Source organism: Neofelis nebulosa, chromosome 8, assembly GCF_028018385.1.
Source record: "Neofelis nebulosa isolate mNeoNeb1 chromosome 8, mNeoNeb1.pri, whole genome shotgun sequence".
In the NCBI taxonomy this organism is placed as follows: Eukaryota; Metazoa; Chordata; class Mammalia; order Carnivora; family Felidae; genus Neofelis; species Neofelis nebulosa.
In genome coordinates, this window is record NC_080789.1 from 58,194,267 (window position 1) to 58,219,377 (window position 25,111).

Consider the following 25,111-nt stretch of genomic DNA (forward strand, 5'->3'; position numbering starts at 1 on the left):
AAAGCCCTGCAACTCATGTCTCATTTGAAGGGGGGGTGGGGGGTGGGGGGTGGGCTGAGACAGTCCCGAGATCAGTTCCAGTTCTGATATTCTGGGATCCTGAGTCCGCCTCCCCCTCACCGCCCCCCCCAACACATCCCTTTCGGTATTCAATGGTTGTACTCTTTTATGTGAAACTGGGGGTTCACGATTCGAGGGCCAAGCAGGAAGTAAGAAAACTGCCCCGAACCCTCCCATCCTGACCCAACCTGGGTTAGGCTTCGCGGCTTGCCCTGGTTACCCGAGAAGAGATGCACAGACGTGAACACACAAGCACCGAGTAGGGAAACGTGAGCTTTGGAGTGTCCTTTTAAGTAGTTGGGAAGGGGGTGTGGCCGAGGAGACTGGGAGGCCGCAGCGGGGCGAGGGGGGGAGTGGCCCGGGGGCGTGGCCGCAACGACTGGAATGTTGTTGGGTCCTCGCACCGCATAGTAAGGAGGGGCCACGCCCCTTTTCTCCAGGAGGGCCAATTGGAGCGCCGGAGCGGTTTCAAGTCTCCCCCGCCAGCCTGCCCGCCCGCCACCCCACCCCCCTCGGGGATTCGCTTTTTCCGTGATAAAATAGCAAAGCTCCGGATGTTCCGCAGCCCCAGCAGCTCACAGGTGAAGGGTCCTGGGGCCTAGGACGGTGCTCCGAAGCGGCAGGCACTGGCCGGCCGTGGAGAGGCCGGGTCCGGAGCCAGGAGGCGCGCGGGGGTGGGCGCTGCAGCCGCGGGTTGTTTATCCGGAGTACGGAGGGGAGGGGGGAGCCTGGAAACCGCCCCGTGTCCCATTTCCTCCTCTTGTTTTCGCTCCGGATTCTCCATGTTGGACCCAAACTGAGGAGCCCGGAGCTGCTGCCGGGGGATCGGGGCCGGGGGCAACCGGGGAGCCGCTGCCCGGGCCGCCCGCCCTCCGTACAGGCCGCCTCCCTTCCCGGCCCAGGGAGGGAACGAGAGCAGGGATGTGAACAGCTGTGGGAGTTCGAGTCTCGGGAGCCGGAGCCGGAGCGGGCCCCCGCCCAGGCCCCCCAGCCCAGCCCAGCCTGCGCGCCCGCCGGTCCTCCCGCCCAGCCAGCCCGGGCCCGCGGGATTGTTAGATGGAACACGGCTCCATCATCACCCAGGCGCGGAGGGAAGACGCCCTGGTGCTCACCAAGCAAGGTAGGGGCAGCAACTTCCCAAAACTTTGCGTCGCCCCCGGGCGGGTGGGGGGCTAGCACAAGCCCCGAACCCGAGTCCCGGCCCCTGACCTCCCGGGGATCAGAGCCTTAGATTCCGACCAGACTCCCTAGTCCATCCGCCCCCGCGTCTCTGTCCTCACTCAGACCCCCATGGGGGCGGTGCGGGGCCCGGGCTCCCGGCGCCCGAGGGGGAGGGGCGTCATCCGCGCAGCTGTCACCCCGTCCTGCACCCCCTCCCCCCGTATAGAGAGACTGAGGAGTAGCGCTCGAAGCGCGGGTCACCCGCGTCCGTCCCCTCCTGAGTTGGGAGGTGGGGTCATCACTTTCCCGCACGACGGTGCACAGCAGCCCCAGAACGGCGGGGAGAGGGGTGGGAAGGGGGACGGAGGGGTCCCGAGCTGGAATGGAGCCGGAACTGGAGTCCAGCACTTCCCAGCGGCTCCCTAAGCCCGAGGTCGCGGTGGCCGCGGGCGGTGACGGCGTCCTGCGGGACTTGGGACCAAGTTCACCGCCTGGGGGCGGGGGCGGCCGCGGTGGGGGAGGGGCCGAGCCTGCGGGACCTACTGGCCCGCCCGCGGCCCTGCGCTGGGCCCGGGACCTCGGCGGCGCGGCGCTCCGGCTGGGCTGCCTCCTGCCGCGTTTGCTGAGCCTACGAGCCCGACCCCGAGGCCCGGCCAGAGCCCCTCCCTGCCCCGGTGCGCTTCCCCGGGGCCGCCGCTGCACACAGAGCCGCGTTTGTTTAGCCCGGGAGCGGTGTCCCTGGTTACATAATTCGCCGGATGGCATCAGACCCGGCGTGTTTCTGAATCGCGCAGCGAAAAAGTGCGAGTTCTCCGTGGGCAGCAGCTCGCGGCCCCCGCCTTCCTGAGGGTCAGGTGCAGACGCGAGGGGGTCGCGGGCCCTCTCTGGGGTGGTCTTGGCGATCGGAGCGGGGTAAGGCCTCGGCCTCTCCCGAGGGCGGGGAAAGGTCGGGCCCGAGGGTGGAATCTCTTAGTTCGGTCACTGGAAGCCCCGAAACTCTTTTTCCCCTCCCCCACGTTCCTCCTGGAGCCTTGAGGAATGTGTCTAAAATAGTGGACAGAATTTCTGCCGGGAGTAAGGACTAGCGTCGGTTTTTTGGGGTGTTTGTTTTTTTTGTGGGTTTTGTTTTTGTTTTTGTTTTTTTCTGGAGAACTTCCCGGACTGAGGCCACCTGGCCCTGAGACTGGGGAAAGCACGCTCTTGGTACCAAATCTGAAGCGTTCCTGCCCTTCCTCCGACCCCCCCAGAACAGGACGTGCAAGGCCAGTACTGCAATTGAACATATCGAGGCCTAGACCCTGGTGGGTGGCCAGCTGTGGTGCCTCGGTGTCGCCCACATCCCCCCTATTTGGAAACATTAGTCAGCAGGTCACTTATTCCTGGGGTTCACAGTCCCAAGGAGCTCCCCTAACTTGCCTAGGGGCAAGGGCTGCTAGTGTCAGCCTTTCCCTATTTCCTGGAGTGGAAGGGATTGGGGAGGGGGCACTGTGTGCTTCCTGAATTTCTGGCCTTCTTTAAATTAAGCTTGTCCTGGGGAGGGGGAGAGCTTTGCCTGTTCAGATCCCAACCCCAGAAAAACCCCTGCCTCCCTCCGCCCTGCTCTCCTGGCTGCATCACTAACTAGGCTGTGTGACCCCAGGAGCAACTTCACCTCTGCTGGCCGCCCAGCTGTGCTGAGGCCTGAAGAGTGGAGGCTTTCTGGGTTGAGAACTTGACTCCTGTCTGGTCCCAGTCTCATCCCAGGAGGTAGCCATAAGTGAAGAGCTTAGGCATGGAAGGATTCCATAGGGGTCTGTGTTAATGACACTTGGGAAGAACCACCCTGTGCTTCCCTGCTCTGGTCCTCCTCTTGCAGAGGCTCTGGAGGGTGCCTTCCTGGTGAGGGAATCACACCAGGAGTGAGACAGAGCAGGACTGCTGAAGGGGCATCTTACATATCAGCTGGCCGTTTCAGCCACAAGGGCCTGTGTTGGGGAACAGAATAGATGACAGCAGGAAGCAGAGCAGCTGGCTTCTGTACAGTGTTGGGTTGCTGATGTTGGTTGGATTTTCTTGGAGTTACGTTTTTTGTTTTCCTTTTTGTGTGTGGTTTGTCCTTCAGACTTATCCCTGGAGGAATCTGAATTCCCAAGCCAGCAACCATGGGTCTTTCTCCATGTAATTGGACTGCATTCCAGAGAAGACATACTATTTTCCTGGGCTGCCTGGGCACCCAGCAAGCCAACTTTCTGAATCTCTCCTTATTTACAAATCCTGCATCCCTTTTTTTTTTTAAGTGGGGGTGGGGAGAAGATGTTTTAATTCTCTCCTTTATGAGTTCCTTGCCCCTTTTCTGCCAGCATCCCATCTCTGTGCCCTCCTGCCTCCTTTGAAAAAAAGGGGAGGGGGTGTAATGCAGTTTATCAATAAGTAAATTTCTAGGAGAAAACTAAATTGCTCTCAGCTTGGGTGGCTTTTTAGTGAGGTTGTTTGCCATTACAGGATTTTAGGTTTGTGTGTGTGTGTTTTTCCTTTTTAGCATTCTGTTCTTGGAGCTTTAGGGCTGGCTGGGTGTGTTGATGATTCAAAAGTAATTACAGCAAGGGAAGTAGAAAAAAGTTACTGAAAGCATTGATGATAAAAGGACCAAAATTGGATCATCTTCCCAGCCAGATGGGTGAAATGGCTTCCTGGTACAGCAAGGACAGGGTTGTGTGTAACATCAAAAGTAAAAAGGAAAAGTTAATACCAGTTTGGCCAGAGAACAGCCATTTATTACAGCCCCATACGAGAGTGCCCCTGCTGCTGGGAGGTTGTGCCATGGGGCTTTAGAGTTAGATGGGGGAAAAGCCCAGGAAACAGGACCAAACTTGTCACCTCTCCGCATAAGAAGAGGGAGTGGAGGCAGCCTCTTCCAGGGCTCAAAGTGACCCACAGTTGGGGGGGGGGGGTGCCAGGGAGGAATCAGGTCCTTTTTTTGTTTTCCATGAGACCTAATGACCCTTCCTCTCAGGGAGAGTGTGGGGATTGTCTTCTCACATGAGAAACTGCACAGGTTCTTGTAGCTGACCATCCCCCAGAATCAGGACAGTGGCACATTTTTCTAGCTCTTGCTTTCTCCCCATAAGGAGGAAATTCTGCCCTATTCTCTCATGAAAAAGCTCAAACACTTCTCATGTCGGAGGCAGGCCCTTCACTTGAAAAGCTCCGAACAAATGTCGTTGGGGCTTTCTTCCTCAGTTTGCTGTTTGTGGGTCCGGGATGCATGTGTCCCCATCCACTCTCAGTCTTGGCCTCTTTGAGGCTCTGAGGCTCCCTTTGGAGTTTTTCCTCCATCTTGGAGTGGGATAGGGGCCTGTGTGGTGACTTAAAGACTGTGTTTGCTCCCTCTGGAATAGCCCAGGAGAGTGCTGCTAACTCCACAACCAAGTTTGTAAATTTTTAACATCCTGAGGCTGGGAGTTTGCCATTCTGCTGCTGCTTTTGACTGGCATAGCTCTCTGTAGAGAAGGACTTCGGAATTGCTGTGAAACACCCTTCAGAGATGGCACGGGTGGTGGTGTTTCTGTCTCCTCCCTTCTCCGCTATAGGGGTCTTACTGAAACTGGCAGTGGAGATGCTGTTTCGTCCTGTGTGGGAATGTCCACATCTTTTATGATCGTGGGCTTTGTCAAGATGGTGAATACTGTAGAAGTAACGTTTCTAGCCAAGGTGGATTGATGCTCCCAGCCCCTCGGTGGAGAATTAAATAATAGCAGTATTTATAAGAAAGGAAAAGGAAAGACAGACAATATGCAAAAGTATACATATCTATATGCAAATGTATATCCCTGCCTCTTCCTCGTCAGCTTTCTTCCTGCTAACTTTTGGGTCATTTAGGAATAGTGTCTTTTATTCCCATCTTGGGAAGTTTGCTTGTTGTGTTGGGTGAAATGGGAAGGGGTGGAGGGCAGGGGCAGCAAGGTGTTCATTGTTACTTCAAAGAATTGTTGGGGCGCCTGGGTGGCTCAGTTGGCTAAGCGTCCAACTTCAGCTCAGGTCATGATCTCACAGTTAGTGGGTTTGAGCCCTGCGTTTGGCTCTGTGCTGACAGCTCAGAGCCTGGAGCCTGCTTCAGATTCTGTGTCTCCCTGTCTGTCTGCCCCTCCCCTGCTCTCTCACACTATGTCAAGAATAAACAAACATTTTTTTTTTTAATTAAAAAAAAAAAAAAAAAGAATTGTTCCAGAAGCAGAGTTCCTTGCTTCAGGCCTGGGTGCACATCCTGCTTTTCTTATTCACAGTGAGACTTAACAAATCACTTTAGTGTTCTGAGTGACTTATCTGTGAAATAGGAATATTGATATTTATACTTCTGTAATGCCTAGTACTTAGGAGATGATTGATAAACATTAATGTCCTTCTTTTTTACACAGCCAGACAGACCACTACTCATTCCTCCTCCATTCCCCCAAGGACAGAGTGCAAACAGCACAGGGTCATGTGAGTTTTATTGTTAAAGACAGGTGGCTGGGGGTCAGAGGGGACACTGATGTGGGGGCTTGGGCCTTCTGGAAGGATCAACCTCTGAGGCTTGCAAACAGCCTTGCTGCATAGACCCCTTCTTTGTGCCTGTGTGACTTGGAATGGGATTTTATCTGCACTAATGCGAGTAGTGTGTGCCTTAGGGCATCTGCCGCTCTGCCTGGCGTCTGGGCATCTGGGGATGGGAGGCCAGGGAGCCATGCCCCTCCTGTGAAGAGTTTCTGAAGTCCAAGCCTTCTGAGCAGTTGCTCAGCCTCTCAGAAATGGATATAATGAACACTTAGGACAACTCTGTGCTGCGTTGTAGGAGGGTTAATGGACGCAGTGAGATTCACATTTCTTTTAGGGAATTCTAGTAACAAGGAGAGAAATAAAAACTGGGATTTCGGAAAGAAATAGGTGCTCTTAAGCTGTGTCTTTGCTGCTGTGGTTTGGGGGTACAGCATTGAGAAAGCACAAAAAGCAGCCTTAAATTGCTTTTCATCCTATATCAGGCCAGCCTGCTTGCAAAGCACAGAATTAACTCACTTGTCTTGGGGTCATGGGATTGGGTGTGGCCCTGACATAATTCCCTCCCTCTTCTGAAATGGAGGCATAGTTCCCAACTGGGAACTATAGATGAGCTTATTAATGTGCAACCCTTATGAAGGAACCAGTAGAAATCAAAGTGGAGACATTGACTTAGAACTAGAAGCCTCTCTGGACCAGAAACCAACTAGAACAGAGTTTCTTTGTCCAGCAAAGGGCCCAGCCCTTTCAGGTCTGTGTGCCTGCATCAGGTCTGTTATTACAGAATGAGTACTCCAGGGAGCACCCAGCCTCCCTCTAGGCAGTAGGTGTGTATGTCCTGCTTTATTGGTCACCTCTTCTAGGGGTCAGCCCTGAACCTGATCTCTGAGTACATCTCCTGACAGTTGCCTTCCCTTTCCAGGTGCCCCTAGTCCTTCTTTTGCCCCCTAAAATTGAGACTTTGCTCATACTCTGTCTTTATAGCTACTCTCGTTTCTTGAGGAACGAATAGCTTTTGCATCCTGTAGAATTTGCTCTTCCCCACCTGCACCGTTCTCGAGGAACAAGTGTAGCCCCATTCCCAGTGAGAGCCAGGCAGATTCATGGGAAGGCTCAAATGGCACAACACAGGCTGTGGGAGCGCCTTCCCAGTGTGGTGAGTCCCAGCTCCTCTGTTTCCATAGCAGAATGGGGTTGGGGCCCCTCCTTCACAGGAACAGGGGTCTGCAAAAAGAGATAGCAGGCTTTTTGACTCCATGATAGAGCAAGTACTCCTAGAGAGGAAAACCAGACCCCACTGGTACAAGTCCTCTGAGATAGCGGAGACGCTGAGCCAGTGAGACATGGTGGGAAGAGGGACCAAGGGGCCGCTGGCTGAATCATCCTCCAGTCCTGGAAGGGTTAGTCAAGGGCCACTGGCAACCTTTAGGTATTGTCCCTCAGCCAGGGACACACATCAGGATCTCCTGTGACACTTACTAAAAATATAGACCCCACCTGGGTCCTGCCGAATCAGAGCATGAGCAGGTGGGCCAGGCGTGTGTGTGTTCCAAATGCTCCCTATGATTCTGACAAGTGTCCCTGGAGAAGAGCCAGGTAAACACAGCAATGGCCCCAACTGCCTGCTTAGCCCTGAGCGGGAAGAGTCCCCTGGAGGGATCCAGTTTTGCTGTTTGTTAAAGATCTGGTGGCTCGTAAAGGGGAATCCTAAAGTTTTCTGAGTGTGAACGGACAGAGTAATGATCCCAGATGAGATTTATAGAGCACTTACCATGGACCAGACACTGTTCCTGGTTTTTTATATCTAGCATCTCACTTAATCCTCACAATGACTTGGGAGATGAGAGATGGGAATTATCTCTACTTCACAGATGAGGAAAACTCCGCTGAGAGCTGAAGCACCTTGTCCAAGGACACACGGCTAGTGAGTGTCAGCCAGGACCCTGACTCCAGAGTCAAGCCTTAACCATGACCCGCACTGCCTCTCATTTATTTGCATTGTGCATTCCACTTTGTAAAAGCACAAGCTTCAGGTAATCTGAAGCCACCTTGTAAGGGACCCTGTAGTGTCGACCTTTTCCCATTGACCTGGGAGGAAACTGAGCCAGAGAGGTTGCGCCTCAGGCAAGACCACAAAGCTGGTTGAGAAGCGAAGTGGGGCGGGGTTTCTTGACTTCTAGCTCAGTGCTTTCTCAGTTGGACACACCTATACCGGTTGGCTGATCCCAGGTGAAGCCAAGGGGTGTGGTAGGAGCAGGTGAGTTTCCCTGGAGGCGGACAGACTCCCTGGCAGTCCTTCCCTGGCAGACTCCTTCCAGTCTTTCTGCAGAGGCCAAGCGACTAGAGGAAGGAAGGAACTGGTTGGTCAACCTCAGTGAGTGAGTGTGTGTGTGTATGTGAGAGAGGCAGAGAGACTGATTGGTTTTTGTGGAGTCCCCGAGAAGGCCACTTCCCAGGCTTGGCCCTGTCACTACCTCTGTGTGACCTCTGGGATGAGAAGAAATCTCTATGATCTGTGTCAGTGGGAACATTTTGAGATCGAGATTAGGATATGAAAGTGCCTTACCCTGAACAACTAGCAGCTGACACTAGAGCCAGGCCACACCCCAGGCTCCTTACAATTCTCACAGTTCGGTGGAATAGGTAGTTAGTTCCCATCTACAGATGAAGAGACTGAGGCCCAAGGCCACATACCTTATATGTGGTAGAGCCAGGATGTAAACCCAAGTCCGTGGCCCTTTGGGTAACCACTGTCTTTTTCACCCGTCGGAAGAAAGGTGGTTGAGGGTCCCTCGTTTTATCCTGTGCCTTCACTGCTCTTCAGCTCGCTCATGCGTATGTCACGGAAAGCGGGCTTACGGAGCTGGGGGGGAAGAGGCACCGGGTTCTTCGGGGCCTTCCACCAAATCCAGCATTCCAGGAGTCGGCCAGAGAGCCAAGACCAGGGCTGAAACAGCCACCAAGGTGTTTCTGTCCTGTTAGGCAGATTTCTCTTAGCTTCCCAGCCTCCCGCAGGGGCCTGCTCAGCACCTCCAAGGGGAGAGAGAGGCTCAAGGTGGGCAAGGGTGGTTTCCAGGCCCCCACGATGACATCTCTGCCCTAGTTGGCGTGCGTGGGGCGAGGCCTCCGGCAGAGGCAGGGGCAGAATCCAGCTCTCTGGGTTCTCCCAGATGGTATCTCTTGTCTGTCTCAGCTGCCACTGTGGGCCATCGCTCGCTTGTCCACTGAGAGCCCTCTGGTGTGCGGCTGGGGGCTGAGCCTTCCGCTGACACCTATGTGAGGAAACGGCTTCTTCGGCCCTAGTCCAGGACCTGCTGCTGCTTCTGGGAACCCCAGCCCCACCCCAGTGTGGTTTTAAAGTATGTTAGAGCTGCCTAGGTGGGTGTCTTGGCCATGACTTGTATAAAGGTTGCTTGGTAGAGTATCTTGATCATGTTTGAGAAGTTACCAGGAATCCTCTGCTAAGACGGTCTTTCTTGAGGGAGGTCCCTAAAATTGAGGCCCTGTGTTGAGATCGGTGACCAGATTGTTGGGGGTAAAAGGCAGGGGGAAGGGCAGGAGGTGAATAGCTAGTGACCTGTGACCCCCACCCTACAGGTGGCATTAAAGACCTGGGACTGAAAAAAGCTCTTCTTTCTTAGAAGAAACGGAGATACAAGGAGCTGTCCCGCTCAGAGAAGGGGACTAACAGAGACACCACATGAATAAATCAGCCTGGATGCGGGAGGGCAGGGAGGGCACCAGCATAGAACATGCTGGTGTGAGCTAAAGAGCCTGGCTAAAACTACTTTTTTTTTTTTTTTTTAGCCTTTATTTATTTTTGAGACAGAGAGAGACAGAGCATGAACGGGGGAGGGTCAGAGAGAGGGAGACACAGAATCAAACAGGCTCCAGGCTCTGAGCTGTCAGCACAGAGCCCGACGCGGGGCTTGAACCCACGGACCGCGAGATCACGACCTGAGCTGAAGTCGGACACTTAACTGACTGAGCCACCCAGGCACCCCTAAAACAACTTTTAAAAATCCGTGCTGTCACAGTCACAGATGCTCTTTGGAACTTCGGGAGCTGGTGCTGAACTGCGTGAAACCCTGCCTGCCTTGTCACCTGCAGGAAACAGTGTCAGCAATTGACATTGTGAAAACTGGTATACCCTCCCCATTGTTTCCAGTCTTTTCTGTGTGGGGGATGTCTAGGCATCTCTCAGCCTCTTGTTCCCCTGCCAACTCACCTGCTGGTCCAAGGAGCCCTTCCGTCCACCTGGCACTTCAGGGCCTATCCCCAGCCAAGGCCCAGGAGCCCCTTGCTGTGGACCTGGGAGGACTCCTCTCCATGGGGAGCCCCAATCAGACGTGTCTTGGCTGCAGGGCCCAGGCAGCTGGCCAAGAAGGGCCGGAAATGCTCCAAATACTCTCCTTCCTCCAATAGCTAAGGGGAGGGAGGCCCCTCAGAGAGGCCATTTTATAGTGATAGCCAGACTAAATCCTTTGCTTATGGGGGGATGGGAAATGGTGGGGAAGGAAGTACTTCTGAGGGAACCAAGAAAGCATCCTTCTACGTGAATGGGCTTGTTAAAACCCGATTGCCTGAGAGCTTGCCTTCTGCCGACTCCTAGGCGGATGTGTGAGGAGTTCCTTTGCTGGGACACGAAGCTGTGTTGTTGGCAACGGTGATATCTGAACCTGACCTTCAGAAGAGGGTTATAAATAGTGTTGTCCTGGCAAAGCCAATCTTCATCTGTATGTGTGTGTGTGCGTGCGCGTGTGTGTGCGCACAGACCTGTACATGCACAAGCTTCTTAAGAGGCAGAGGTAGATAGTGTCCCCATCTGGTGCTTCTTGGGGGCAGCAGTGGTAGACAGACGGAGAGAGGGCACTGTTTATTTCAAGTGGAGCAGCCTCACCTGCTTTCCTGTTATTTGTAGAATATTAGCCAGGGTGTTTGCAAGCTGGGAAACAACTTTTGTAGTGGATTTGGAAGAAGGTAGGGGCTGTTTAGACTTCGTGAAACCTGCTCACGATCAGAGTCCTTTGGCACCTTGCTCACAAATCTCCTCTGGAGCTTCAGCCACATGCTGGGAGCGGGAGGGCCCCTGGTCCCCTGTTGTCGGTCTCCCGCAGTGAGGTCACAGTGTTGCTCACTAGTGGTCATCTCCCTTTAGATGATTAAAACGAGCACAGCATTGAGTTGTAGAGTTTGCGCGGCACGTTGCCGTGCGAAGGGCAGGTTTTGTTTCTCCCTTCACTCAGGAGGGAGGTCTTGGTGTTATCCCAGGTAATGGATGAGGAAACTGAGGGTCAAAGAGACTGTACGTCAGAGTCAGTAACTGGCAGGGTCTGGCCTCCAGCCCAGGCGATACTCGGAGCGGGGGGTCCCTGCCATACCCCACCTTCTCTTCACACCCTGCCTTGGCAGGAAGCCTTGCACCAGTGAACTGGAGGAGTGGCTTGGCTTCCCTGTTCCCAGCCACCTGCTCGCTTTCTTCTTAAGCCAGAGGTCCCCTCATTAGGTCTGTGCTGGTCCTCTCCAACGCTCAGGCCCGCACCAGATGTTTAGAGCAGGGAGAGCAGATGCGGGTCGGTGGCCGGGCAGGAGAGGAAGGCTGGGTGTGCACAAAGCAGGTAGTAGGAGGAATGAATGAGGGAGAGCAGCTAGTTATGGGGCTCCATGGCACCCCCTGGAATCCTGCCCTCCCTGTTTGGGAGACCGTGTGCAATGAAATCCCCAGGGACCTGGAAGTCCTCTCGTGCCCCATCTTCCTGGCCCCGGAAAGGGGTTTAGGGGCCCCTGGCTGTCAGGGGCATCATACTGAGTGCCGGCTGAAAGGAGCTTCTGAAAGACTCTTTGACACAAGTTTCAGATCCCACTCTGATGAGTGTTCCCCCTTACCCTTAAACCCACTGAACAAAGCAGGTCTCAGTCCAGAGGCCCTGTCTCCAGCCCTTACCCTTCTCCCTCTGCCATTGTCCTCTTGATTTCCCAGAGGTATCTGTCAGAGCAGGTGCAGGACTGGGATGGGGGTGAAGCGAGCCCTGGGGTGGAATCCCAGAGCCTTGCACCTTTCATGGCCTGCCCAAGAGGACAGTGAAAGAGGGGGGTGGGCCCCAAACTAATCCTTTACCATCCTAGCCTAGAGAGGAGTAGAACAAACAAGCATCCCTGCTGTCATATGAATAAATGTACACGATGCCCCCTGTCAGGGGCCCTGTGGGGTAGTGGGTAAGAGCTCTGGCACTGGGTTAGCAGATCTAGGTTCAATGGCTCTGCTCTCATACTACCTGTGTAACCTGGAGTAGTTGCTTAACCTCTCTGCTTCAGTCTTGCTTCTGTAAAACGGGGCATTAGTGCCTACAAATGGGTTTGTTGTGAGGATTAAATGAAGTAATGGTGTCAAGTGTCCTAAGAAAGGGCTGGCATGTCATCAGTTCGTGGTAAACATGACTAAGGCACGGAACGACGAACAGGATTGCCTCAGGTGCTCCGCTCCTCCAGTGCCTGCCTCACTGTCCTCACATAGAGAATGCTTTTCTGTTTCTAAGTCTTCCGGGTTGTTGCAAACCAGCGAAGGCTTCCACGGGGCCGGGCTCCGTAGTAGTGACACCCAGGGCCCTGGAGTTCCCGCAGTCGTTCACTGAGCCAGTTACAGTTACTGAGTACCTGCTGTACTGAGCTCCAGAGGCTGGTGAATGCTCTCAGCCAAGGCCATTACAGGCCCCGTCAGGAGGCAGCCATGTTGAGGGGAGGCTAAAGAGGCCCAGATAGATTCTCAGAGGCGGTGTTGGTAAATATAAGGAGGACAGACAGCCTGGAGAAGGATTGAGGGAGGTAGGGCCCCAACAGAGGGGCATGCAGGGTATTGACCTTGCTGCTGTTGGCCTGGGATACCCTCCCCAGGCGCCACAGCTCTGTGCTCTGCTCCAGGCGCCTGCCCCCGAGGTCAAGGCATTTGTGGTCCCTGAGGCCCAGGGGCTGCCTGGTCACATTGTGTTTTTGAGAAGACCTTCATCCCCTGCTGAGTCCACATGAAGCTGAGGAGCCCTGCCCCCCACCCCACCATGCTCTGCGTCTAAGGCCCAAGCACCTCTGCCTGTTGGGCCTCCCACAGTGGGCACCGACCAGGCCTCTCTGTGGCCCCAGCCAGCTGCCCCTTTCACCCCCCTGCCTCTTAAGATTACTCAGCCTTCCCATCGTCTGTCACTAAGATGCTGACTGCGTTCTTGACGGCCTCTCTTCAGGAAAGGCTCGGGCTGTGTGGCCTTTTAAGAAAGGCTCCGTGCCCGGGTTAAGCCTCTGAATGTGGTTCTGCGTGAAGAAACCATAAACCAAAGGAAAAGTGATGGTTCAGCTTTGGTCTTGGAGCTTTGTGTCAGCGTCTGCTGGAGTCCCCAGGCTCGGAATTGAATGTGGGCCATACAGGCAGGTAGAGAAGCCGCCCTTGCCCTCTGATTCCTGCAAAGATTATTAAGAGTAGGAAAAAGTCCAAGGAGCCACGCATCCTGCTCTTTAGTACTGGGCTCTGCTCTGAGGTTTGTCTCTTTGATACAGGGGCCTTGGTGGGGGCGTGGTGAGGGGGCCCCAGTGCAATTTCTTCCTTTTATCACAGAATCCCCAGTCCCTGGAAATCTTGCTTTTTCCACTGGGGCCAAGAGCTTAAGAGTGATCCCCGGGTATGTAGGCGAATTGCCAGGGAGGCCTGGTCACTTACTGGAAGGTTTCTAATGATCATACCAGTGTCAGGGGGTCTGGCCTCACCCAGGGAGGGAGAGCGAGCTCTGAAGGGCAGAGATGCCAGCCTGCACCTGCAGGAAGCCCTCTGCTTCTGTTGAGTAGGAGGGAGTAGGTTGGCCGGGGCAGTGCTGGCTGCCACTTGACTGACTGCTGTTCAGCGGCCATTTCCTCACCCTGGGTCATGGGGAATAGAGTTTGGTTTTCTCTCCTCTGCAGGGTTCTAGGCGGCCGCAACTGGGTATTAAATGGCTGTCCCACCGCCTCTCTGCAAGGGCCTCTGTGCTCAGACGACTAACCCCTACCTTGCTTTGGGGTGGGCCCCACCTGCTTGCCTCCCCCTTCCCTTCATAAAGGGAACAGCCAGAGGAGGGTTGTCCTTGGTGCCACATTCTGTTTGCCTTTTTAACCCCCCACAAAGACAAGCGTTTCCAGATTCATTTTGTTTCCTGCACTGTAGTTTGCCCCATGCTTTATGGTGAAGTGGGCTGGGTTTAATCCTCAGCCCCTCCTGCCTAGGTGGAGACCTGTGGCTGGGGACCGGTCTGGCAGCAGTTATGTGGCGCCACCTCCTGGCCACAGGACCCACCGTGTCTTCCTACACTTGCTGAACAGTTGCCAGAATAGTTCCTGTAAAAGCAAGAGGCACTGGAAAGATACCCTGAAGTCCATTTCTGGTTGATCCTGTAATGCCCATAGCTTTTTGTATCAGCTTGGCTTTTCTGGGGCTGCCGTGCTGAGCGTCCTGTTAACATGGCTTTGTATATCCAAAGCCTGAGTTACAAAGGCAAGACTGACGGGGCAGCTCTGGTCTAGAAGCAAGGCCGTTGGCTTAGAACGCGACACCAGTTGTGTTTCCCAGGGGTCAGCGTGCCTGTGCTTACGGATCAGGCCTTGTGCCTTTGAGGGGAGAGCAGCAGGGACAGTGGCTGGGGCACTGAAGGAGGAGCACAGCTTCTTCCTTGGGCTGCAGCTGCTCTGTTTTCTAGCCTGTTGTTTCCAGTCTGGCCTCAGTCCTGCCACCACTGACCCAGCTTCTAGGGAAGCTGACCCTGAACAGAACCACAGCTCCACGGACTTGCAGGGGCCTAGGTTTCTCCCTCGTGTAGAACGGCTAGTTCTGCGAACTGGGGTTGGTCAAGGAGGATTTTTGCCCTGGTGAATTTTACTCCGTGCCGCTTCCAGAGTGCAGGACACCTGGACTCGATACCTGGTGCCCCTCCCTGACCAGGGAGTGAAGACCGAATCCTCTGCATTTCCTAAACCAGAGAGTGGGGATTCCTGCTGCCTCTGCTTTAGAGAACCGTCAGAATAAGCGTGTGTGTTTCAGTGTTGACTGTATTTGGTGATCTGCCCAGCACGTGGCTTGTGCCCTGGTGGGGCTTCCGGACTGGAGGGGATATGGGCACGGGGCCACCTGTGGACAGAGCCACCCGGTAGCTAATGCCTCATCGTTCCCTCTGCCCTAGGCCTGGTCTCCAAGTCATCTCCTAAGAAACCTCGTGGACGGAACATCTTCAAGGCCTTTTTCTGCTGTTTTCGCGCCCAGCATGTTGGCCAGTCCAGCTCCTCCACTGAGCTCTCCGCATACAAGGAGGAAGCCAACACCATTGCTAAGGTAGCTAGATCAGGGTGGCGGGACGCCAGCAAGGAGGGGACTGATAGTGGGGGCCCCTGCAGCCGTGGCATGTGGGCAAAGGTAGTCTTCCCTGAAGTCTCAAAGACCTTTGGCTCAGAGGCCCCTCCTCTGGCTTTCCTAGAGTGGCCCATTTTCTTTCTACTGGCTCCCATTTGCGATGTGGGCCATGCAGATACCCCTGTGGTTTCTGAGAGCCCCTCTGGTCCAGATCCTCCCATGTTCCAGGAACCATACAAGGCGCTTTGCATACACTGTCTCATGTGGTGCAACCGGCAGCCCGGCAGGGAGGGTCACAGGCTCTTCCCACTTACACACCTGGAAACAGAGATCCAGAGGGTCTGTGTAGCCCCCGAAGAGTTAGTGGTTAATAAATAGTAAGTAGTATCAGAGTGCAAGCCCCCATCTCTCTGGCTGTGACACCTGTGTTTGTTGTTGTTGTTTACTATGCAAAGCTGTCTTCCAAGTTACTTGACTTGAAATTCTGCCACACTCCAGCACTCTCACCTGTCTTGGGGGGACATTGGGAAATTCATGGGTGTCTTTGAACCTCCCAGTGAACAGAAGGTATGTCTGGCATTTCAAGGGTGGGCACAGCCCTGACGAAAAACCCATCTGCCCCCAATGCCATTGGTTACTTCTTTCCGACATAACCAAGGTCTAGCTGTCCCATTCCTCTCTCAGAACCAGGCTGAAGACATGCATCAGTGCATTACTCAGTAGGCGGAAGTGCACTTAAATAAAGTGCAACGTGACAGTATTACTTAGCAATTGATTCTTACAAAGTTCACAGTAACACGGAAAAAGTATTGAGTCGCAACATTAAGTCTAAAAGCAGAATGTGAAATTACATATTATGGGGGGAAGGGCTGCTAAAATAGACTTGAAGGAAATACACTAAAATGCCAACGTGAATTTTTTCTAAATGCTAGGATTTTAATGTTGCCTCAAGGTATCACGTTTTACAGTCATAACAACATCTCTATTATTAGCAAAAGGCCAGGGAAGCCTTTCTGACCTTTCTGTACTCCACCCCCCCTCACGTTTCAGGACCCACAGTGTGGGCTCACGTTGGCATACTTGATGTATCCTAGGGGCTCGGCGCCCTCCCCGCACCGTGTGTCACCCCCAGAAGAGAGTATAGAAAACACATGTTCTCAAAGAGAAGCCTGGGTTCCAGGACTCACAAAGACGCTGAACCACCACAGTGAGGAGTTCCGATTTTGGTTCTGTGTCTGATTCCCGTGTCCCTGCATCAGCCACTGAGTTCCCCGTCCCTCGGTTTGTCCAACTGAGACACTGCCTTCTCCATCCTTCATCAGACCTGATGTTGAAAGGCAGCTCTGGCCTTTCCCCTTTCCTGTGCAGCTCTTAAGAAAAGTCACTTTTGGGGCACCTGACTGACTTAGTGGCAGAGCATGTGACTCTTGACCTCAGGGTCATGAATTCAAGCCCCACGTTGGGTGTAGAGCTTACTTTAAAAAAAAAAAAAAAAAAGAGGTGCGCCTGGGTGGCTCAGTGGGTCAAGCGTCTGACTCTTAATTTCGGCTCAGGTCATGATCTCACCGTTGGGAGACTGAGCCCCGGTAGGACTCTGTGCTGGGCGCAGAGTCTGCTTAAGATTCTCTCTCTGCCCCTCCCCCTACTCGTGCACACGCTTGTTCTCTCAGAATAAATGGAAAGGGAAGGAAAGAAAAGTCACTTTTGTTATGCCCTACGTTCCAGGGGGCTGGGAACTTGGGGAGAATTTTACCCACCAGGCCTGAGGCAGAAGCAGTGGGCTTCAGGTAGGACGGCATTGGCCGGTCGGTACTGACTGCTTCCTTTCCTCCCACAGTCGGATCTGCTCCACTGTCTCCAGTACCAGTTTTATCAGGTATGGGAATCTGACAGGTACATGCCCAAAAGCCCCAGACCCTGTGATCACATTGGGTGACGCCCTTATTCCTCAGTGCCTGGCTGGCCCCACCCCGGGAAGCCATTTGTCCCAGATATTTGCTGAGGGCCCACTCTGCAAAGACATTAGCTTTTGCGGGGGACAGCTGACATCCGTCCCACAGCCGCCCTGGCCTGCATCTCAGTGTCCAGATCATTCCATAGTCCAGTGGGAGGCTGGAGCCGAGGAGCTGACTCCATCTCTTTGTGTACTTCTTGGCCTTCAAACGGCACCTCTTCTGGGTCGAACTCGGGGGTCTTCTGTGTTCTCGATGAGCCTGGTTCTTCCCAGAGTTCTGCTGAAGAGAACACTTGGGCTTTCCTGGTGGCAGACCTTGGCAGCCTGGCTCTGGTTTCAGATCCCGGGGACCTGCCTCCTCCCAGAGGTGACAGAGGAAGATCAAGGAAGGATCTGCGTGGTCATCGACTTGGATGAAACCCTTGTGCATAGCTCCTTTAAGGTAACTCCGTATCTGGAGTCCTCCCTACGCCCATCTCGGGCTGTCTTGCCCGTCTAACTGAAGGTGCTTGGAGGCAGCATAAAGTTGATGAGGCAGGGGAGCTGGGTGAGGGATGGGGGCTCTGCCATTTTGGCCACACTGGCATCACACATACTCGGGGGCCACACGGAAGAATGTTGAATAGGAATCCCTGCTCCACCCAGTCACTGCCAACGGGCTTTGTCTGTCACACAGCCCAGAGAGCCACCAGGGCTCTGTACAGGGCAGGCCTACGTAAGAGGGTTTGAATCAGCCTTGGACCTTGCCCCCCCTCCATTTTGTCAGGATGTTCGTTAACTCAAGAAGGTCCTGAAATTCTGTCAGCTCGGGTAAAATTGGGGGTGGTGGCAGTAAGGAAAACCTGGAGGGGATACTGTGCGTGCTTCTTAGTAGGGTGGTGGGAGGAGCTTCCTGGAGTCTCTGAGACCTGTTTCTCCCCGCCCCTCCCAGGGGACAGCGCAGTGGTGCTGTGGCAGGGACCGTGTGCTCATGCGTGTGGGGGTGTGGCCGAGGCTTTTTGTCTCCCTCCTACCATGCTGACCTCATTAACTTTTCTGCTTTCCAGCCAATCAACAACGCCGATTTCATAGTGCCTGTCGAGATTGAGGGGACCACTCACCAGGTGAGCTGCCTGCCAGGCCACCACCAGCCTAGAGGCCTCGGGGGCCCCCACCCCTCTGGTGTGCTCCGTCACTGGTCCCTCTCCTGCAACTTCAGCCTCCTTTCTGTATCGGAACCTCTCACACTCCAGGCTTTCTGATCTTAAAAAAAAAAAATCCGCTTCTCATCTCCATCCAGCTGTCGTCTTTTTTTGCTTTGAAGCCAAGCTGTTTAAAATTAAAGTATCATTTAATAATAGTAATAGCTGTGATCTACTGGATACCACCTCCTGGCCAATGTGGCCAGTGCTATATTAAACGATGATACTTCCTCTAATCCTGAAGAGGTGGTGTCTCTGCCTGTTAACAGGCAAGGAAGCCAGTACTAGCTGTTTCCTGTTCTCCCCGGGCCCACCCACTCCTCCTGGCTAAGGAATTTCTTCATCCCCAGCCCTGGCTTCTCCACTTCCCTCTGTGAAGCTTTTCTACTCCCCCTCCCCTTGGGTCCCTACACTGGATTCTCCCCCAGTAAATGTTATTCAAAGAGCACTTAAATCCAAGTAAGCTTAGGCTCTGGCCCTGCATAGCCTGCTCAGTCCAGGATCATGAGGTGTTGATAGCGAAAAAGCATTTACTCCAAATGCTTGCCCAGAAGGCCTGCTTGAGCGTCAGGAAGCACCAGGAACAATGCCCGGGTTGCGTTGATACCTGCTCACATGGCCTGGTCAAATAGAAGACTTATGTGTAGAGAAGGAGGGGATTGAGGCTTCCCTGACAAGTCACCACTGTCCTCTGTCCCTTAGAGGCTTTCATCCCTAACACCACCTCTGCCCTTGGACTGGTCAGCCTCTGCCCAGCTACGCTTTACAGTCCATTTGCACGTGTGGAGATGTACAAAACCCACAGAGACCAGACGAAGGCATATTTGCAAATGGGCAGATATGCACTGTGAACTCTTGATTAACAAGGAGCAGCATGAATCGTGAAAAACAGCTGAGATTAAAATTGGTGCGCGGCTACCTGCAGAAGAGGGGCAGGGGGATGCCTGGCTTGGTAAACAGCCAGGAAGAGGGAGGGACTTGTTGAAGTTTGAAGAAACGGCAAATCCGGGGGAACCTAGTTGTGGCTGCTCGGAGCCGAGGGTTCCTGTGGCAAAGCCACCAGCGGTGTGGTGAGTCAGTGGCCGGTTCGGGCCACCTCCAAGGAGGGAGAGTCATGGCAGACACGTGCTCGTTGAGCAGGGAGTGCCGTGGATAACAAGAGCATTGAAGGAATGGTTCTGGTAGCATCAAGGCTAGGGGAGAGGGAGATCCCGGAGGCAGGGAAGCGGTAGATGCAGAGCGATGAGGTACATGTGGCCCATGAGACTTTCAGGCCGAAACGTGCGAGATGATGAAAGGTGGGCATGAGCGTTCGGGGTGGCTGGCTGGAGCAAGCACAGACAGGTGTGGGGCTTGAGCAAGACACAGAGCATCTGACCTGGTCACTGACGGAGAGAAGTCCCTTCTCCCTGGCGCATTTCAGAGAAGCTGTGTGAGGGCGTGTGATTTCAGCCTTGGTTTCCACCAAGGCTCGCGTGATGGTGACCTGGACAGAGTGTCCCGCCAGAGCCAAGGACAGGAAGCTCCCACAGAGGCTGTGGCTGGATTCAAGTAATCCAGGATAGGCTGTTTCCGTCTGTGAGGCCTATTCTTGATTACTTGTTTCTGGAGGCAGCTGATGGTTCGCCGCCCGAAACAGAGATGGCTTCTGGGACAGAGGCACGTGCATTTCTTCCTGAGCTGGGTCAAGGTTGGGCCGCTAAGCCCGCAGAAGCCTGGTGAGGAGGTGATACAGTGCCCTTGTGTGTGTGTGTGGGGGGGGGGGGGGGTGGAGACAGAAGGTTTCCAGCCAGGTGGCCCCAGAGGTTGGGGCGGAGGGGCCGGACCAGGAATGGTGTGAACCTGCCGGTCTTTGTGGACATGGTGACGTTGACAGATGAGCAGTGCTTCACCCTCACGGGGCTGCCTCCAACAAGCCTCTCCGCTTTTCCTCAGGTGTATGTGCTCAAGAGGCCTTACGTGGATGAGTTCCTGAGACGAATGGGGGAGCTCTTTGAATGTGTTCTCTTCACTGCCAGCCTGGCCAAGGTACCTGAGGGCGGAAGGGAAGTCAGGCGCCAAGAGCGGCTGTGGCAGCCGCAGGGCGGGGGCATCCCACAGCCCCTTGCTGGGCCACGGGAAGCCACGGTGGTGGGGGCGGGGGGAGCCAGGACTGCATCTGAGCAAAAGCACCTTCTCTTCTAGTATGCCGACCCAGTGACGGACCTGCTGGACAGGTGCGGGGTGTTCCGGGCCCGCCTGTTCCGGGAGTCCTGTGTGTTCCACCAAGGCTGCTATGTCAAGGACCTCAGCCGCCTGGGAAGGGATCTGAGGAAAACCCTCATTCTGGACAACTCTCCTGCTTCTTACATCTTCCACCCAGAAAACGCAGTGAGTGGTCCGGACACGGCCACACCGCAGGGACTGGGGAGCCCCAGTCCCGGGCAGAGGGGGGAGGGAGTGGGCATCGGAAGCCCGGGCTTCTCCAGAGGAGCATGGCACCCAGGTGTACCCAGCCAGCTTCCTGGGGCTTTGGGGCAAGGGAGGGAGGAACTGGCAGGAGATTTACGCTGCCTCTTCCCTGCCCTAGGTGCCCGTGCAGTCTTGGTTTGATGACATGGCAGACACTGAGTTGCTGAACCTAATCCCAATCTTTGAGGAGTTGAGCGGAGCAGAGGATGTCTACACCAGCCTCGGGCAGCTGCGGGCCCCTTAGCCTTCCCTGCTTCCGAGCAATGGCCATCCCAGTAGGGGACTTTCCTACACTGTGCCTTTATGACCAGCCTGACAGAGCGGAAGCTGGAGCATCTCACCAAACGGGGCCTGGGAATAGAAGTGGTTGGAAAGAGCTTTAGGACAGGATAGATGCCAAGCAGGCACGTCCCAGACCGACGGCACCTAGAGCTGCCTGCTCCCTGAGTTGGGCTCCCAGATGTGAGTGTGTGTGTGTCTGTGTCTGTGTGTGTCTGTGTGTATATGTGTGTCTCCCCTTGAACTGCGGCCCCGGGATATAAGTGTTTCACGTTGAGGGAGAAACTGAAAGATGAAGACTCCCGGAGTTAGTCTGTCTCCTGTCCGGTCACCCTGGGAGCCACTGAGCTCGATAGGGATGAAGACGATTGAAGGCTTTTGCTGCCAAACCCAGCGCCTTTCCTCAGTGTTGTAAGGCTCGTGCCAAGGAGAAAGGGAGTCCAAGGCTGCCGTCTGGTGTCCCAGGCACACACCTTTCTGAAACCTTTCTCCAGCCAGCTTTCTGCATACAGAAAGACAACGTTTCTGGAAAGATGAAAGCTTGTTTCCAGAACCGGTAGCCCCAGTGGCCATCACGTCCTGTGGTCCGAGGGCTGCGCTCGCCTCCAGCCAAGTGCCTGGCACGGGCCCTTTCTGTGTCTCCCCAAGGCTCGGGCTCCGGGCCTGCCTTCCTCACCACCCAGCCATAGTCTTGAACCTGTGAGGAAGGAGGTCTTCTCCCTGCCCTGGAAGAGGACAGATAACTGATTTCCGTTCTTTCGACTCTGTTTTAAAATTCTTTCTAAACATGGAGTGTTGGGCCTGTTTTGTTTCTGACAGAGCTGCAGCCCTGGGCCTGTGATGAATGTGGGAGGCTCTGGGGGTGCAGGGAGGAGGAAGACCCCCCCCCCCAAGCATGAATGTGTGTGTCCCCTTGGCTTGTAGATCAGCTGAGTATGGGACTGCGTCCCTAAGTCTGTGCTTCAGGGATTCTCTGCTGGTGCTGGTGCGAGGGCTTGTGTTCCAAAGTCCGGGAAGGGGGCTCCCAGCCCGGCCCCTCCCACTTCTTGGGCAGGGCTCTTTCCCATTGTGTCTTCCCCTGGGCCTGGCCTGTGCCTCTCTCAGTCTACTCCTGTCTTCCTCCCTTCTGGCTGTTGCTTTTTTTCCTCCAGGGCCACAGAGGCACTCCTGCTTTCCCTGGGCTGAGGGGAACGGGCGTTGTCGTCATTTCATTTGCCAACATAATGCACGCACCGCTCGCCTCTCGTAACAGGTGTGAGTGAGCCCTTGACACACCTGCACTTTGCTTCCCCCCCCCCCACCCCCCAGCTTTCAGACTTTCTCAGTAGTGAATGCTTTAAAAGACAAAAAATAGCCACAAAATGGAAGTTTCCTGAGGATGGAAAACAAAAGGGGAAGGAAGTACTGCTGGAATTGGGAGGACAAGGGGTTCCCCTCAGGAGCTGAGCCCCACCTCAGCATCACTGCCTTAATCATGGCCTCCCCTCCCTTCTCCTTCTAGGGCAGGAGGGAATTCCTCTCCCCTCCCCAGTTCTGTTTTCCCTGGAGGCAGGTGTCACAGAGCCTTTGTGAGTTGCTTCAGGTGTGAGGACACCCCCCCCCCCCCCCCACTCAGGACTCTTAGCCCTGTTACCCTTTGCAGTGACCACACTGGATCCACACTGGGTCCAGCCTGAGGAATTGACCAGTTTTGAGCAAAGCAGGCGGAAGGGCAGCAGCTTGGTGTCCTGAGTGGCACTGGGCTGACAAGCGTCTTTCTCCAGCATTGTTTATTACCACCTCCCCTCCTGGTCCCGAGGCCAAAGGGCCTGGTCTTTCCCTTTGGTGTCACAGAAGTGGAACAGAGGTCCCCAAAGCTCATGTGGCCCTTTCCATCAGTATCCTTCTCCGGGGCCCCCGGGGTCCTGCAAGCAGGGGAAGAGGGCTCCGGTGCTAGCCAGGGAGGGGTACCTCCTGAAGGAAGATGGGAGCTTCTGAGTCTAAGGCCCTGGCCCAGCCTCTACCCTAATGCCTTGGGGTCTCTCTCCCAAGCCCCACCCTAAGTGTTAGCCCCTGGGCCACATCTGCCATCTGGGCCCAGCCAAGCTTTTCCGACTAAATAAGCAATAAGAGGCTCTAAGCTGATCCAGTTCTTCGGTCCCTCTCTGCCCTCCTTTGGGTCTCCCATGTTTCTCCAGGTGAAGGAAGAGCCTGTGCCTCCCCCTTTCCTACCAGGCCTATCCAAATGCCCCGAGTGTGACTCATGACCAGAGCCCCCGGTCAGCTTGGTGAGGGGTGTTCCTGCTGCTTCTATGTGAAGCCCCGCCCACCTGCAGTTCCTCAACAGAAATACCATATTCCCACTGTCCCCCCTTTCTCCTGCGATCTGCGGAGAAGCAGCTCAGCCAAATAAGCCTAAACAGGGTCCGTCCGTGTGGACCAGAGCCAACCTGAAGTCCTTTGCTGTCTGGTTTCCAGTTCCACAGTGTGTTAGGGGCAAGTGATGATTGCAAAACTCGCTCCTTAGAGGAATCAGGCCAGACTCCATTTTGGAGGAGGGCAGGATTGGGAGGGAGCCAGTTCAGCCCAGGATGTGTTCTGGGGCTTCCCAGCAGCCCTTCCTGTCCGAGACTGTCTTCAGGAGGCAGTCGGCCGCTGTGCCTGGTCAGCCCCCATCCAAGCCATGCCAGGAACCTGCCCAACTGCCAGGGTCAGTTCTTTAAGGTGCCTCTTCAGGGACACACTGTGTCTCTCTGATTGGGCTTCTAAATCAAAAGCCTGATGTTCGTGTCCCTCTCATAGGGGGAGCTTTGGACACAGGACCAGTCTGGAAACGGTCAAGGTAAGAGTTGTCACTCTGCACATTGTAGAGGGGACGCTCTGTAGGCCCAGGGGTCCCTTACTATAGAGAGGTTGAGTACATTTGCCTTCAGTTAACCTGGGACCTTCCATTTAGTTCCTCCTGCCTCCCAAAGATTTTGACCATTTTGTAAATGTATAAACTCACCTCTATGAACAGTGGCCCAGAAGCATCTTTGTGCTAAAAGCATGGGAAGTGTAGAAAGGCAGTCATTCCCTGGGAAATGGATCCCATTTAAATCTGCTCCCCCTACCCTGTTCCTGAGGCCTCCTTCAGTAGGGCAGCCCCCAGGGAAGGCTGTCCTCCCTCCCATTCCCAGCCAGGCCAAGTGTCTGTGGAAGGTAAGCCTATTTCCCCCTTCAGGTCTTCAATCGGTTACCACTCTTGTTCCTCAGTCATTTTTTGTAAAATGGAGTTCGTTTTATCTTTTTCTTTTTTAAAATGCCAATAAATACTTGCATTCGAGCAGGGGAGGGAAGGCGGAGGTCTGACCCACTGTCCCGTGCCCGCTGTAGGGGTCGGCCCCAGAGCAGACCCTCTTTGGGCCCCTTGAGCTTTGCGTATAGTATCCCAAGTTTGACACATTCCAGGTCGTGCCACTTTCCCCCTCAAGATGCCATTTGGAGGGCAGGGCGTCTGCTCCCCACTGTGACTGGGCTATGGGACTCTGACTACCTTGCTTACAGATTCATGGTTTGATAAATTTGTTGTATTCAAAAACTTGAAATGTAGGACGCCATTAAGTGTCTGTTTATATTTTTGGAATATTTGTATTACTTACAATTAATTAATAAAAGCGGGTTTTAAAAAACCCATCCAGGAATGGGAGCTGCTTCTTGACCTTGCTGTTGTTCATTTGGGCACTTAGCAGGCACACTCGTCTTGCCTTGCAGCCCCTTCTGTCACGATGAAGCTGGCGCACCCAGGCTGGCCAAGAGGCTGCCTCCGGCTGGGAGACCAGCTGCAGACTCAGCACTGGGCTTCTGCTCAAGGTTACAGAAGTCGGGCTGCATTAGTTCTTTCTTGGCCCCTATTTGGAACCAACTCCATTGCCATCCAGGTGCTTAATAATCATACACTTGGTGTCCTACCGACTTCTGAAGGCGAACCGGAAGCCCCGAGGGACTGGGAGTCATCACTCTCCCATGTTCCTTACTGATGCTCCCAAAGCGGGATCCCTAGAACTTGGGAGTCCAGCATGGTTCTTGGCACATAATAGGCACTCCAATAATGTTTGGACCCCAAAGGAGACCCTAAGGAGCAAAACAGGATGACCTGATCGCCCCTCTCCTAGACTTCCCTCCCTCTGAGAAATG

General features: G+C 54.4%; 1 protein-coding gene across 1 annotated transcript; it reads left to right on the forward strand.

Annotated features, from left to right (window-relative positions):
• Positions 1-611: 611 nt before the first annotated feature.
• Positions 612-24,623, forward strand: CTDSP2 (CTD small phosphatase 2). The gene is made up of 8 exons (XM_058742203.1): positions 612-1,180; positions 14,925-15,073; positions 16,929-16,967; positions 17,386-17,487; positions 18,092-18,148; positions 20,162-20,254; positions 20,411-20,596; positions 20,796-24,623. Exons 1-8 carry the CDS (start codon positions 1,117-1,119, stop codon positions 20,919-20,921), a joined length of 816 nt encoding a protein of 271 aa, XP_058598186.1. The 5' UTR covers positions 612-1,116; the 3' UTR covers positions 20,922-24,623.
• The last annotated feature ends 488 nt before the right edge of the window (positions 24,624-25,111 follow it).

Coding starts and splice junctions, on each gene's coding strand:
- CTDSP2 (XM_058742203.1), top strand. CDS start 1,117: ATGGAACACGGCTCCATCATCACCCAGGCGCGGAGGGAAGACGCCCTG. Junction 16,968..17,385: donor TCCAGTACCAGTTTTATCAG/GTATGGGAATCT, acceptor CTCTGGTTTCAG/ATCCCGGGGACCTGCCTCCT. Junction 20,597..20,795: donor TCTTCCACCCAGAAAACGCA/GTGAGTGGTCCG, acceptor TCCCTGCCCTAG/GTGCCCGTGCAGTCTTGGTT.